Raw genomic sequence first — 12,993 nt, 5'->3', positions numbered from 1 at the left:
GCTTACCACCTCCTGAAGGCCCTCTGGCCCCTGGGCCCAGATGACGTTGGCTTCTCAGAAAGCCAGGCTTGGGAGTGCTAGGTCCTGGGTTCCAGTCCTCGGGCTGCTCCTTTCCTGCTAGACAACTTTGGCCCAATTACTGTGCCCCTCCATATGGTCAGGGTTCGACACATCACAGGCCCTTGATAAATGGGAACTGCTGCTAGTAATGCTGGTGTGTGAGTCTCCTGGGGCATGTGTGACGCCTGTGGAGTCCGCAAGACATTCCTAGCCCACAGAGCTCCCCATCATCCTGAAAACACAAATTGAGAAACTGCACTGGGATCCAAAGATGCCTCACACACAACCCTGTTTGCGGTGCCCGAAGAAGCACTGCCCAAAGAAGAGGGCACTCTGTCAAAAAGGGAAGCAAGGAAGGTGTTCCAGAGGGAAAACACCCCAAACTGGCCCCCAAGGGTGGGCAAGAGCACCCTCAGCAGCAAGAAGAACTTAAGGAAGACCCTCCTGGGGTTAGCCCCACAATAAGCTTAGTTTATCTACTCTCCACTTTTTCCTGAAAGGAATTAAAGCAGCTCACAAAACCCAGAAGCCTGAAAAGTTAAGATGTGAAAATCAAGTGAAGAAAAAAAAAATCATGGCAGGAAAAAAAGATAAAGCCAGGGGGTCCCCACTCACTGAACTTGAAGACCTGAAGACTCCCTAATGGCTAAGGAGAGGAGTGAAAGCAGACCCGACCCAGGCTCCTGATCCAGCGTGGTAGGATAAAAGCACACCCACTGCTCTGGAGAAATAACCTCTGGTTGCCATCACCTGCTCCCTGGAGGATGCACCTCCTCCCCACCGTTTAGCTCTTCATTCTCCCTCCTCCACTTCCCACAGGCTGGGGTGGGTTTGTGCTCTTCAGTTCCTACATCTCATATGTTCTACAGCTTTCTTTCCTGAGGCAGAGCTTCTTTATCTTTTTTTTTTCTAAATCCATCTCAGCATCCTGGGAAGCAGTAAGAGTTGGGATATTTGTTGAAGAGATGAATAAATGAAATCCTTGCTCAGTGCAGAAGCATAGAGATGTCTGTGCATTTCACCCAGTCCCTGGGCATCACCACGCAAAGGTCTAAGATGTGGGACTGTGGGGGGAGGAGGGCAGAGGGTGGGGGCTGAGCAAGCCCGGACTTTCCCAGCTGTGATGGGGAAGCAGCTCCAGGGAGGGGGGACTTGGGTTCTGGGAGTCTGGTTAGGTGGCTGCACCCCTTTGAGGGAAGCTACAAGTGGGAGACCCACACAGGAAACATGGCCTTGGCAGTGAGGGAGGTGGTGTCGGCCAATTTCTGGATCTTTCTATATTTATTCACCTCCAGCCTTTCTGGGACAGGGATTTGGGGCTAAGCTGCTGTGACTCGGTGTGTGCTGGACTCAGCACCTCTGTCCCCACCTCCCCTCGGGGATGGCCGTTTGAAATACTGTCTAGTCCATTTACCCCTGCGGGCAGGAGGGCGGCAGCAGCAGCCTCAGAGGAGGCTGCAAGGCTGCGGGTCGGGGTCTCCACTATCCTCCTAACCTTGGAGATTCCACTCTCCTGCCTCAGTTTCCTCTTCTCTCAAAGGTAATACACGGTTGAGGCTGTAAGTTCAAAGATCACGTAGGTAACTGCCTAGTAAAGGGTCTGGCACATAGTAGGTTCTCAAGAAACAATGGAAGCCCCGAGAGGCGTCTGCCTTTGATGGATGCGAGGCAGAGCCCCAGCGCAGTGCGGTGATTCGCCCAAGGTCACACAGCTGCGTCCCCTTCCACCCGACCCTGGGCGGCCTGACTCCAGGCGAACGGGGTTTGGGAGCCAGCTCGGGGGCGAGCGGCGTGCGGAGGAGCAGATGCGGACGGGAGTGGGAAGGGACTTCTATTTTGGAGGTGAGAGGAGCGCAGTACGGGAGGGGGATGGGGTCCTCCCCAAGCTCCCTGCCCCCCCGTGTCACCTTCCCACGACCCTTCCAGGGAGGGGTGTCCCGGGAGAGTAGAGGGAGGTGGGGTGGGGGGCGGGGGGCGGTTACCTCATCGCCGCCTCCGGGAGGCCCCGCTCGCTCGCTCGCGCCGCGGGGTGGGGCGGCGACTCCGGGCGCCGGAGCTGGAGAAGGACAGAGGGACGGAGGCACCGGCCCCTGCGCGCCGCACCGCTGCGGGACCCGCGCGGCGAAGAGGTCGGACCTCGGGGCCCCGCGCTGCCGGCGGCGCCTCCGTTCGCGCTGCGGGGCGGAGGCGGTGTCTGCGCGCGGCGCGCCCAGGCTGTTCTCCCCCGAGCTTCGGCACCCGCCAGAGCCGCTGGTGCGTCTGCCACCCGTCTGCCCTCCCGCCGCCAGCTCCGTCCTCGGGCCTGGCCTCTCCCGACCTCGGGTGTTCCGGCGGGCGACGAGGACCGCGGCGGGCCCGGGGCGCACCGGGCAGGGCGCGCAGGGCGCACGGCCGGGTGCGCACGGCGCGGCGCGGCGCCGGCCCATGAGGCTTCCCGGCACGGGCCGACCATGGGGGGCAGCCTGCGGGTGGCCGTTCTGGGAGCCCCAGGCGTGGGCAAGACGGCCATCATCCGCCAGTTCTTGTTCGGCGACTACCCCGAGCGCCACCGGCCTACCGAAGGGCCGCGCCTCTACCGTCCCGCTGTGCTGCTCGACGGCGCGGTCTACGACCTGAGCATCCGCGACGGCGACGTCGATGGCCCTGGCCCGAGCCCCGGGGGGCTAGAGGTAGCGGCTCGAGGGGCGGGCAGGGGCGTGTGACAGTGTGTGTGTGTACTCGGTGCACACGTGCGCGTCCGCGTGGACAACCCCTGGGCGCCTCACTGTGTTCAGGGGTTGAAGGATGAATGCTTGTCCTGTTACACCCCTCCCCGCGGGCCTGGAAGCGCCTAAGCCCAGGCCCTGGGCCGGGCGATTTTGCAAAGTGGCTTTTTCTTTCTCTCGTGGTTGCCTCTATGTCTGCCTCCGCTGGTGAGTCTAGATCAGTGCGTGGTGGAGCATGGCTGTGCCTCCTTTAGGGTGCGGCATTGTGTCTGGGGCCGTCAGCAGAGCCGCAGTGGGAGAGACTGGGGCCAGGCACAGAGATGAACTTTCGGGGGCTGGAGTGTCATTATCTGCCCCCTCATTCTTGTGACTTGGAGCAAAGATTCGTTTAGTAATTTGTGCAAAGTCCAAGACACACCTCCAATCCTAGGAGCTGGATGCCTACGAGAAGTGAAGAGGAAAGAGCAAGCAGGATTAAGCAGAGCTTCCTGCAGGGGGTGGCATTCCAGGTGGAAAGACCAGCAGGTGCTTAGGCCAGAGGCTCAAATGGGTACAGCTGCCGACAGTCAGTGGTCTCTGGGGGCTTGGTGGAACACGGGGCTGGGGCCCTGCGAGGGCGTCTGGGAGCAGAGTGGCTAGACCCAAGTTGAGCTAGGAAAAGCTGGAATGAGGAAGGGGAAAATGGGGGTGGGCGGAGAAACCGAGGGTGAAGGAGGGCTAAAGGCTAACAGGCTCTAGGCACAATTTGGAAATGTTTATCTTGGCGGCCATGAGGACGGTAGGGCCCAGGTAGTGCCCAGGGGAGGGGGCATAAAAATAGGGAAGGGGATGACGGAGGCCTGAGGATAAGCTGTAGGTTTAGTGTCAAGGTCTATGCAGAAGGTTAGGGAGTTGGAGGGTGGGAAAGAAGCTTCCGCAAACCCTGGCCTCCCACCCCTAGGAGTGGCCAGACCCTAAGGACTGGAGCTTGCAGGACACCGACGCCTTCGTGCTTGTCTACGACATCTGCAGCCCGGACAGTTTCGACTACGTGAAAGCTCTGCGGCAGCGCATCGCGGAGACCAGGTGGGAGCGCGGCAGGAGTGGTGGTGGGGAGTTGTTGATGGTCCGGTGAGTAGGTTCTCTCACCGTCTTGGGCCTTCCCCATCAGGCTTTTGTCCATGGGAAGGTCTCCAGCTCTATGCAGTCTTTGGCCCACACGGGCTTGGTGTCTGCTGGGGGTCTGTGGCCATATGAGGGGATGCACCATTGGGGGGATCCTCTGGCCGCGGGGTCCCCAGCACGGCGTCTCTCATTCCCATCCCGCTCCCTAGGCCTGCGGGCGCGCCCGAGGCTCCCATCCTCGTGGTAGGGAACAAGCGGGACCGGCAGCGGCTGCGCTTCGGACCGCGGCGCGCGCTAGCCGCCCTGGTGCGCAGAGGCTGGCGCTGCGGCTACCTCGAGTGCTCCGCTAAGTACAACTGGCACGTGCTGCGTCTCTTCCGCGAGCTCCTGCGCTGCGCTCTAGTGCGCGCGCGCCCTGCGCACCCGGCCTTGCGCCTGCAGGGGGCGCTGCATCCAGCGCGCTGCAGCCTCATGTGACCGAATTGGACGCCGCCGCCGATGGGTTTATTTGTAACAGCCGGTATCCGGATTGGGCGGGACTGCGCAACTTCACTCGGATTGGACAGGGCAGAGTCCCCCGTGATTGGATGGGGAAAGCTCCCACCCCAGTCTCCTGGGCAACAAGTCTCGCTTGGAACCTCATTGCACCCAGCCAGGTCCCAAGCCCCACTGGACAGATCAGTGCTTTCTGGGATCTTACTGGGTCACAAACCCAGTGCATAGAAAGGACTTGGCGATGAACCCGATTGGGAGCTCTCGCACTGCTCCTGGAGTTTCACTCTACAAACTCTTAAAGTTACACCTCTGGTGAGGTAATAAAAGGGAAAACAATTCAAGTGCACCTGGGATTTCTGGGATGGGCAGGATAGAGCCTTAAGTCTAGAGGTCAGAGCTGCCAGGCTTGGTCCCTTGGCAGTTAACTCCAGAATGCCAACAGGTAATGAGGGCCCTCAAAAGGGTGTGTTGGCCCCAAAGCTAAGTCCCCAAGAAACAGACAGGAGGTTGGAGTAAAACTTTACTGTCAGAGGCTCTGCTGGGCCACAGGTCCTCAGGACACCAGGCTGGCCTGGCCTCCTCTAAGGCATTCAATAATATTAGTAATTAAATAGCAATGCTCATCCCCAAACCGGAATGTACAACAGAGGTCCCATTGTGCCATGTGGTCCCGAGGGGTCTGGTCCCATGAGGTCTGGTACTAAAGAGGCGGAGGGGGCTCCCTGATGCAGAGGGGGTTAAGGCCACAAAGGAAGAGAAGGAACAGGGTCTGGGGACAGCTGGGCTGGCCCATCACATCCAGGAATCTGGCTCGGCCCTTGGGGTGACTGAGTGCAGGGCAGGCCAGGTCCTGGGCTCTGTGGGTCCAGATGGGCGGCGGGGGCCCCGCGGTGTGGGGATGCGTGAAGGTTTACGGTCTGGCTGTGTGTCCATCCGACCCCGTGCCCAGGTCTGCGAGGGTTCTGGGCCAGCCAGGGGGTTCCCAGATGTATCTGGTGGCCCCCCCATACCAGGGCAGGGGCTTCCTTCATCGGAAGAGCTGGACAGAGCATGGCTGCGGGGCCCGGGCAGCCCATTGGCTGTTCGGCCAGAGTCCCCAGGTGGGCCACATTTGCCACCCAGGACGCTGAGGGAGGAAGAGGAGGAACTGGAGGAACAGTAGGCTGAGTCGGGAGCTGGAGGGTCTGGGGCCCGGATTGGGTCAGGGGCTGGTCCAGTGGGGGTCTCGCTAGCAGCAGCCTCAAGGGCACGGGCATTGGCCAGGAACTCCTCTTCCAGGCGCCGGAACAATTGCTGCTCCTGCTGCGGGTCAAGCTGTAGGGGTGTGCGGAAGACACTGGCCGGCGTGGTGCCCAGCTCTGGGCTGGGGCTGGAGACCCGGGGAGGCCGGGCTGCCGCAGGGCTGCGGGCACGGGGTGTCTGGGGGGTGCTCCTGCCTGAGCCTGTGCTGCCCCTGCCCCGTGGTACCCACGAGTGCTGCCCATCGCGGTCCCTGCGCACCAGCAGTACTGCCTGCTCCTCGCGGCTCTGGCTCCGGGCCCGCCGGGCAGGGCTGGGGACGAACAGCTGGGCTCCCCTGCCTCCTGGGGCCCCCCGGGGCCGACCCCGATCCAGCTGGTCTCGGGACTGGCTGCGTGGGGCAGGGGGCCGTCTCGGGGAGGCTGGGGTGCCTGTGGTCAGCCGCCGGCTGGGCCGCTCCCTCCGGGGGCCTGTGCCGGTGTCATCACTGCGGGAACCAAGGGGGCCACTCTGGGCTGAGGAGGCTGAGGAGTCACTGTCCCCGGACTGGCGGCGGGAGCGGGGATGGGGGGGCAGCTGATCCCGGGGCCTGGGGCAGGGGAACAAAAGAGAGATGGGGCATCATGGAAGGGTAGGGAGAAGAGGAGCAGGATGTGGGACTGTCAGGGGCATCTGTCCATCCTGGGGACTTGCAGGGAGAAGTGACAGACTCTGCAGCAGCAGCTTCCTGCAGGCTCCTGGGCCCTAGACTCATCCTCCCCAGACCTCCAGTTCCCCAGGGCGTGCCAGAGGAAAACCGGGCTTAAACTGGCAGCTGCCCAACCCCCAGGCCCTTGGGCCCGCCCCAGCTGTGTTGTTGGTTTGGTTGGGTTTCCATGGAGATGGGAAGCCAGGCCAGCCCCCACCCACGGGAACTTTTCCCAGGGTGTGAGTCACTCCAGGAGCACAGGCAACTATGTCATCCAGGCCAGGGCTGACATCCCCCACCCTCACCCTCTAGAACCCTCACCCCCACGTCCTCCTGCATCTCACCTGAGTGGGGTCTCATGACCCTCCTTTGTGTTGCGTAAGCTAATGGGAGTCACCTCAGGCCGGGAGCCCCTGCGCTCACTCCCTGGGACTGGGCTACCAGGGCGGGGGCTGGGGATGGGTGACACCCTCTGAGGGGAGAAGGTGCGGGCCCTCGGCTGGGGCGGGCGGTGGGCTGTGGAGAGAGAGAACAGACGGCATGTGGGGGAGGAAGCTACAGGGTGGAGCCCCCTGCCCATCTGCCTCTGCCCAGGCACTGACCAGCAGAGGAGCAGCGGCAAGGGTCATGCTTGTCCAGGTAGTGCTCCAGCGTGTCCCAGCCGCCACCCACACGCACCATCACGTGGCTCCTCAGTACCTGTGGGAGCCAGGCATGGGCAGGTCACAGCTGTGTCCCATGGGTCTAGCAGCCTGCTCCCTTAGCTGCTGTCTGCTGGGGTGGCCCCAGACTCTTACCCGCACAAAGATGAGTAGGCTGGAGTCTCCCACACGGTACTTCCCCTCTGAGACCTTGATCATGGGGAACTGGTCTGGGCAGGTGCAGTGGCCCAGGATCTCCCTCACCTGTGAACAGAGAAGGGAGGTTGGAGATCAGGGATCAAGTCCCTCCTCCTGGGGCTTAATGTCAGCAGCTCCAGGGTCAGAAGGAAGTAAGTCCTTCCGGGGAATGGGGGATGGAGAATGTCTTGCCCCAGACGTGGGTGTAGCCTCCACAGGTGACCTTCCACCAGCTCTCCTTGGCTGTGAGGGCCCAGGGAATTGACAGGACAAGATGATAGGCTGTGGTCAGGCCAGGCCTGGAACCCTGATGAGGAACGTCCCCGTAGCCCCTTAGCCTGGGGGAGCCCTGGAGCTCGTGCTCACCCCCCTTTCACCCACTTTGCAGACAAGGAGGCCAGGCCTTAGGAGGAGGCAGGTCACGGGACACAAGTACAGGGCGCCATGCCCCTGGCTGGGCATCAATGTGTGGGGGGGTACCAGACACGTGGGACACACACCAACATGCACTCAGGCCACCGCCTGTAAGCACCCAAATGCACATAACACCCCCCCCCCCCCGCCCTCGCTGGAGCTGCCAGGCTGGCTCTGTGGGCGGCCCTACCCACCTCCCCGCCCGCAGTGGCGCCGCCAGAGGAAATGAGCAGGTGGGGCCTTGAATGACCCTGGCCCAGGCCGGGGGTGGGGCACCAGCCTCTGCCCACAGCCATAGACTACCCACCTCCTGGGCAGGCACATCATAGTCCTAACCTCCTGATAAGAAGAATACTCTTGGCCCAGCCTCAGGATTGGCAGGGACAGCTAGGTCTTGGGAAGGGACAAGGGAGCTGGGGGCATGGTCCAGCACCTCCTGTGCTCAGAATCCTGCAGCTTTAAATAGGACTTCCCGTTCCCACCACCAGCAGCAACTCCTGGCTAGACTTCCTAGTGGGGCGCAGGGCCCAGCACCTACTGTGTGCCAGGCACTTTGCCCAAGGCTCTCCACACCTCACTCAGCCAAGCATCTGGCACCCACTCAACCTCCAGCTCCATCTGTTTAGCACCCACATGCAGGAAGGGCATAGAAGAGGTGCCCAAACCATGCGGTCTGCCCCTGCAGATGAAGGAATGTACAGCACTGGTTAGCACATAAGGGGGAGACCGAGCCAGGATTCAGGGCTCTATCCCAAACCCAGCTGGGTAGTGTGACCTCACCTGGCACTTTCCCCTCTCTGGGCCTACCTATCTCCTTGGGGCCAGTTATACACCTGGTGCTCAACATATGCACCCTTTCCGTGGGGCAGCTGTCCTGCAGATACCAGGGTGAACCCCGGGAAGTTCAGGAATGGGTCATGGGCACTAGCTCTGCTGCCCGGTGTGCACAAGCAGGGGTCACCATTGTGCGTGTTGGGGACTCACCAGCTCATCGAGGTTGCGCAGGTCACTGGGCGTCATGCGGGGCCCACGGGTAGGAGCCCCTGGTACAGCAGTGGTTCCAGAGGCGTCCTCCCCAGCAGCGGGGGCATTGGGGACTGTGGGGGCGGCACGCAGCTCACGCTCAATTTCCTGTTCGAACTGCACCAGGCGGGGGGCGAGCAGGCCCAGGCGGGCCCCACGCCGCGCCACCTCCAGCAGGCACAGCACCACGCTCTTCTCATTCTTGCGCAGCACCAAGTCCTCAGTCTCAAACATGAGCACTTCAGGCACACCCAGCTCTGTACGGCACCAGCCAATGAAGGTGGCCACGTTGTCGCGAGCCATGAAAGAGCCTGGCGCCACACTGTGTGCCTGGAAGGCCACACCTCGGGCTGGACGGGCAGCAGCCAAAGTGCGGGCGGCCTCAGTGACAGCGTTGGCATGCTGGCACAGGGTGGTGCCTGTGGCCAGCCCTGTCAGGAAGCCATCGCCACCACCGGGCAGACCCAGACCATACAAGGCATTGAGCCACTCGGCCAGGTCCTCCTTCATGGCCTCCACGTAGGCCTCACTTGAGCGGAATGGCCGCACGCTCTTGGCTGCCGAGCCCGCAATGCCCGCCACTGGGTCTGCCATGCCCGGGCCAGCCGAGTCACTGTGGACAGGGACAACAGGTCAGGATTGCTGTGAGGACCCAGCCAGTGTTCAATACAGACTAAACCGCTGACCACCTGCACCAGCCTGTCACTCAGGCCAAATGCCTGGCTTAAGCACCAGCACTGGGGGCCGGCCGTGGCTCACTTGGGAGAGTGTGGTGCTGATAACACCAAGGCCATGGGTTCGGATCCCTATATAGGGATGGCCGGTTGGCTCACTTGGGAGAGTGTGGTGCTGACAACACCAAGTCAAGGGTTAAGATCCCCTTACCAGTCATCTTTTTAAAAAAGCACCAGCTGTGAGAAACATCTCTGTGTCTCAGTTTCCTCATCTGAGAAATGGGTATGGTAACATTACCTGCTTCATAGGATTCGATAGGATAATTTTTATAAACACCTTAGTGTCCATAAGAGCTGTTTGTTTTTATAAACACCTTAGTGTCCAAAAGAGCTGTTTGGCTCTTTTGGGGGTAGGGACTGGGGGTTGGCCAGGCCTCCCTCCCAAGCAGGGAGGTGGCCATCCTGAAGAGCCAACACCTGGAAAGATGAAGCCAACAGCCTGGACCCCCAATGGATAGGAGCAGAACCCAGGTCCCAACCTCAGGGAGGGGTTATCTTCCCGAGGGAAGATCCCAGCTCCTCCCTTGGCCTTCCTTAAGGACAATGCCATTACGACGACATAATAGCAGTAACAATATCAGTAACACCAACGATCCTGGCTAATGGCTGACTGCGCAGTGATATCATCTCCATTTTACAGATGAAGAAACTGAGGCGCAGAAAGGACAAGAGCTCGCGGAAGGTCGCAGGGCGGTGGGTAGAGGAGCCTGGGCGACCCGGGGGGCGCGACGTTTCTGATCTCTGGCGCGATCCCGAAGCCGGGCCGTCAGGGGCCAGGCCCCACCTCCTCCAAGAAGCCTCCCCAGAGCCCCAGGCCGGTGCGTGCGGGCCAGGACTCGGAATGGCCTCTGCAGGCCCCGCAGGTCCTCCGGGCCTTGGCCCAGAGAGGGTGCGGGGCCGCGCAAGGTCACACAGCCCAGGGGAACAGAGGCCGCGGACGCCGCCGCCCGGCCCCCATCGGTGCGCCCTGGGGAGGGGGTGCTGGGGGTCCCCGCGCTCACCTGGCTCATCCCGCGGCCCAGGGGAGCATCGCCCTGGCGGGGGCCGGAGCTGGGCCGGGCCCGCCGCAGGGAGGCGCCGCCCGAGCCGCAGCAGATCCCGGTCCCCGCGCCGCAGCGGCCTCCTCCTCAGCCGTCTCCGCCCCGCCTCCCTGGAATTCGGATCCGGCCTGGAGGGGCGGGCGGGGCCGCGCGCTCTTAAAGGCGCAGCGCCTTTCCTGGTGGGCTGGGCGGGGTTGTGGGAGGAGCTGGAGTCTCCCCGCGGGGGTCAGGCCTGGACACCGCCCCCCCCACCCCCGCTGTCTGCGTAATCATCACAGAGGGGGCCGGGCTCTTCTAGCCCCGGGGACACCCAGGTCACTGTGACCAGCCTAGATGCCCCAGCCCCACCCGGGATAGTCCCCACGGCTCAGTCTGCCCTTTTTGGTCGGGGGATGGGGGGGAGCATTTTAATTGCCCCTCCTCCAGGTTCCTTAAACAATTGCAAATAGATCTACCATACGACCCAGCCATCCCACTGTTGGGAATATACCCAGAGGAATGGAAATCATCAAGTCGAAGGTATACCTGTTCCCCAATGTTCATCGCAGCACTCTTTACAATAGCCAAGAGTTGGAACCAGCCCAAATGCCCATCATCAGATGAGTGGATACGGAAAATGTGGTACATCTACACAATGGAATACTACTCAGCTATAAAAACGAATGAAATACTGCCATTTGCAACAACATGGATGGACCTCGAGAGAATTATATTAAGTGAAACAAGTCAGGCACAGAAAGAGAAATACCACATGTTCTCACTTATTGGTGGGAGCTAAAAATTAATATATAAATTCACACACACACATACACACATACACACACAAACCGGGGGGGGGGGGGGAAGAAGATATAACAACCACAATTATTTGAAGTTGATACAACAAGCAAACAGAAAGGACATTGTTGGGGGGGAGGGGGGGAGGGAGAAGGGAGGGAGGTTTTGGTGATGGGGAGCATTAATCAGCTACAATGTATATCGACAAAATAAAATTAAAAAAAAATAAAAATTAAAAAATTAAAAAAAATAAAAAAATTAAAAAAAATAAAAAAAGTGTCTTCAAAAAAAAAAAAAAAAAAAATTAATTGCCCCTCCTCCGAGAGCTGCCTCCCCGAGTGGGTGGGCGGTCAGCACGGCCTGTTCCCGAGATGAAGTCAGGAAGCGATAGGGCCCGGGGGCTGCAAAGTCACCTCCGGCCCAGTGGACCTCCCCAGACCAGATAACCACGGGTGGCAAGCTTCCTCCCTGCAGATCAGTCCTTGGGGAGAAGGAGGGTGGCCCCAGTGACGCCCACTCAGCGCGGTCTCCTAGTTCTCACTGAATGCTCTTTTTTAACTCTGAAGTTAGGGGAACCCGTTTTATGGATGAGGACACTGAGGCTCAGAGGGGTAGGCTGGTGGCCAAGGCCCAAGCCTCTGATGCAGCGCCCCACCTGGGTCTGGCACAGAATAAGGGAGAAAGGGATACCGGACGCTGCCCCGTGGCCAGCTGCAGGAGGGTTAACACCCTACTGGGTGCTTTTCAAACTGCAGAGGAGGGACCTGGCTGGGATCAGTGGGAAATCCTGCCCCCTGCTGCTGCCGGCTGGGCAGGGACACCAGGCCTGAGTAGTAGCCACAGTGCCCGGCGGGGCGTTGGGTGGGGGGAGCACCACCAATAGCCAAAGCTCACATCTTTGATAAAGTTCCTACTGTGTGCTAGGCCTGCTCTGTGCCCTTGACCTGAGAGAACTGGCGAGTCACCTCTAATGAAGAACATTCTTATGCCTAAACTGGGGCAGTCAGGAGAGCAGCTGTTGGAGCTGGGATTTGAACATGACTATTATGGGAATGCCCTCATTCCAGGATCAGGGGCATCTGCTGAGTACCCACTGTGAGCTGGATCCTTGAGAACTTTCAAAAGGTGGTTTCTCACCTCAATGTTGTGGATGCTCTGGTGGTGTGAGCCCTGCTATATCCCTCCCCACCCCAGAGTGAGGAAAGCAAGTGACTAGTAATAGTCATAGCTGATACTGACATGGCACCTACTGTGTGCTGAGTTTCTTTTGGCACTGGAAACCACAGAACAGCAGGGAACCAAACAGCCAGCTCTCGGGGCTTGCAGCCAGGCAGGAAGGCAGCCCCTGGGCTGGGGCAGGGATGAGGTATGTGCAGAAGAGAGAGGTGGAGCCAAGTGAGGGAGGGAGGCCAGGAGTGTGTGGGTGTGGGGCTGCTGGGGCTGCAACTTAAAATCAGTGACCAGGGGGCTGGCCCGTGGCTCACTTGGGAGAGCGTGGTGCTGACAACACCAAGTCAAGGGTTGGAGTCCCCCTTACCCGTCATCTTTTTTAAAAATAATAATAAAAAATAAAATCAGTGACCAGGGAAGGAGGTGAGGGAGAAAGCCTCATAGATATCTGGGGGAAAGTGTCAGGCAGAGGAAATTGCAAAGGCCCTGAGGCAGGCAAGTGCCTGGTGTGTTCAAGAAGGGTGGGGAGGCTCCTGAGGCTGGAGGAGGAAGGTGGGGAGAGAGACAAGCACAGAGAGATCAGGGCAGATTATGCAGGGCTTTGTGGGCCTTGCCTCTTCTGAGAGACATGGGAGCTATGGAGGGATTCAGAGCAGGGGCGGCTGACTTAGTCTTAACAGGTTCCCTGTGGCTGCTGTGGTGGGT

General features: G+C 60.1%; 2 protein-coding genes across 2 annotated transcripts; one reads left to right on the top strand and one right to left on the bottom strand.

The window, feature by feature from the left end:
- Positions 1-2,510: 2,510 nt before the first annotated feature.
- RASL10A (RAS like family 10 member A) lies at positions 2,511-4,346 on the top strand. Its single transcript, XM_063088156.1, has 3 exons — positions 2,511-2,729; positions 3,706-3,830; positions 4,079-4,346. Exons 1-3 carry the CDS (start codon positions 2,511-2,513, stop codon positions 4,344-4,346), a joined length of 612 nt encoding a protein of 203 aa, XP_062944226.1.
- A 550-nt stretch (positions 4,347-4,896) lies between these two features.
- GAS2L1 (growth arrest specific 2 like 1) lies at positions 4,897-10,401 on the bottom strand. Its single transcript, XM_063087465.1, has 6 exons — positions 10,303-10,401; positions 8,529-9,180; positions 7,089-7,196; positions 6,894-6,990; positions 6,636-6,807; positions 4,897-6,192 (listed from the first exon to the last, which is right to left on the bottom strand). Exons 2-6 carry the CDS (start codon positions 9,159-9,161, stop codon positions 5,157-5,159), a joined length of 2,046 nt encoding a protein of 681 aa, XP_062943535.1. The 5' UTR covers positions 9,162-9,180; positions 10,303-10,401; the 3' UTR covers positions 4,897-5,156.
- Positions 10,402-12,993: the final 2,592 nt, after the last annotated feature.

Source organism: Cynocephalus volans, chromosome 2 (genome assembly GCF_027409185.1).
Source record: "Cynocephalus volans isolate mCynVol1 chromosome 2, mCynVol1.pri, whole genome shotgun sequence".
Classification (NCBI taxonomy): domain Eukaryota; kingdom Metazoa; phylum Chordata; class Mammalia; order Dermoptera; family Cynocephalidae; genus Cynocephalus; species Cynocephalus volans.
The sequence above is the reverse complement of the archived record's forward strand: the minus strand, read 5'-3'. Positions and strand labels throughout refer to the sequence as shown.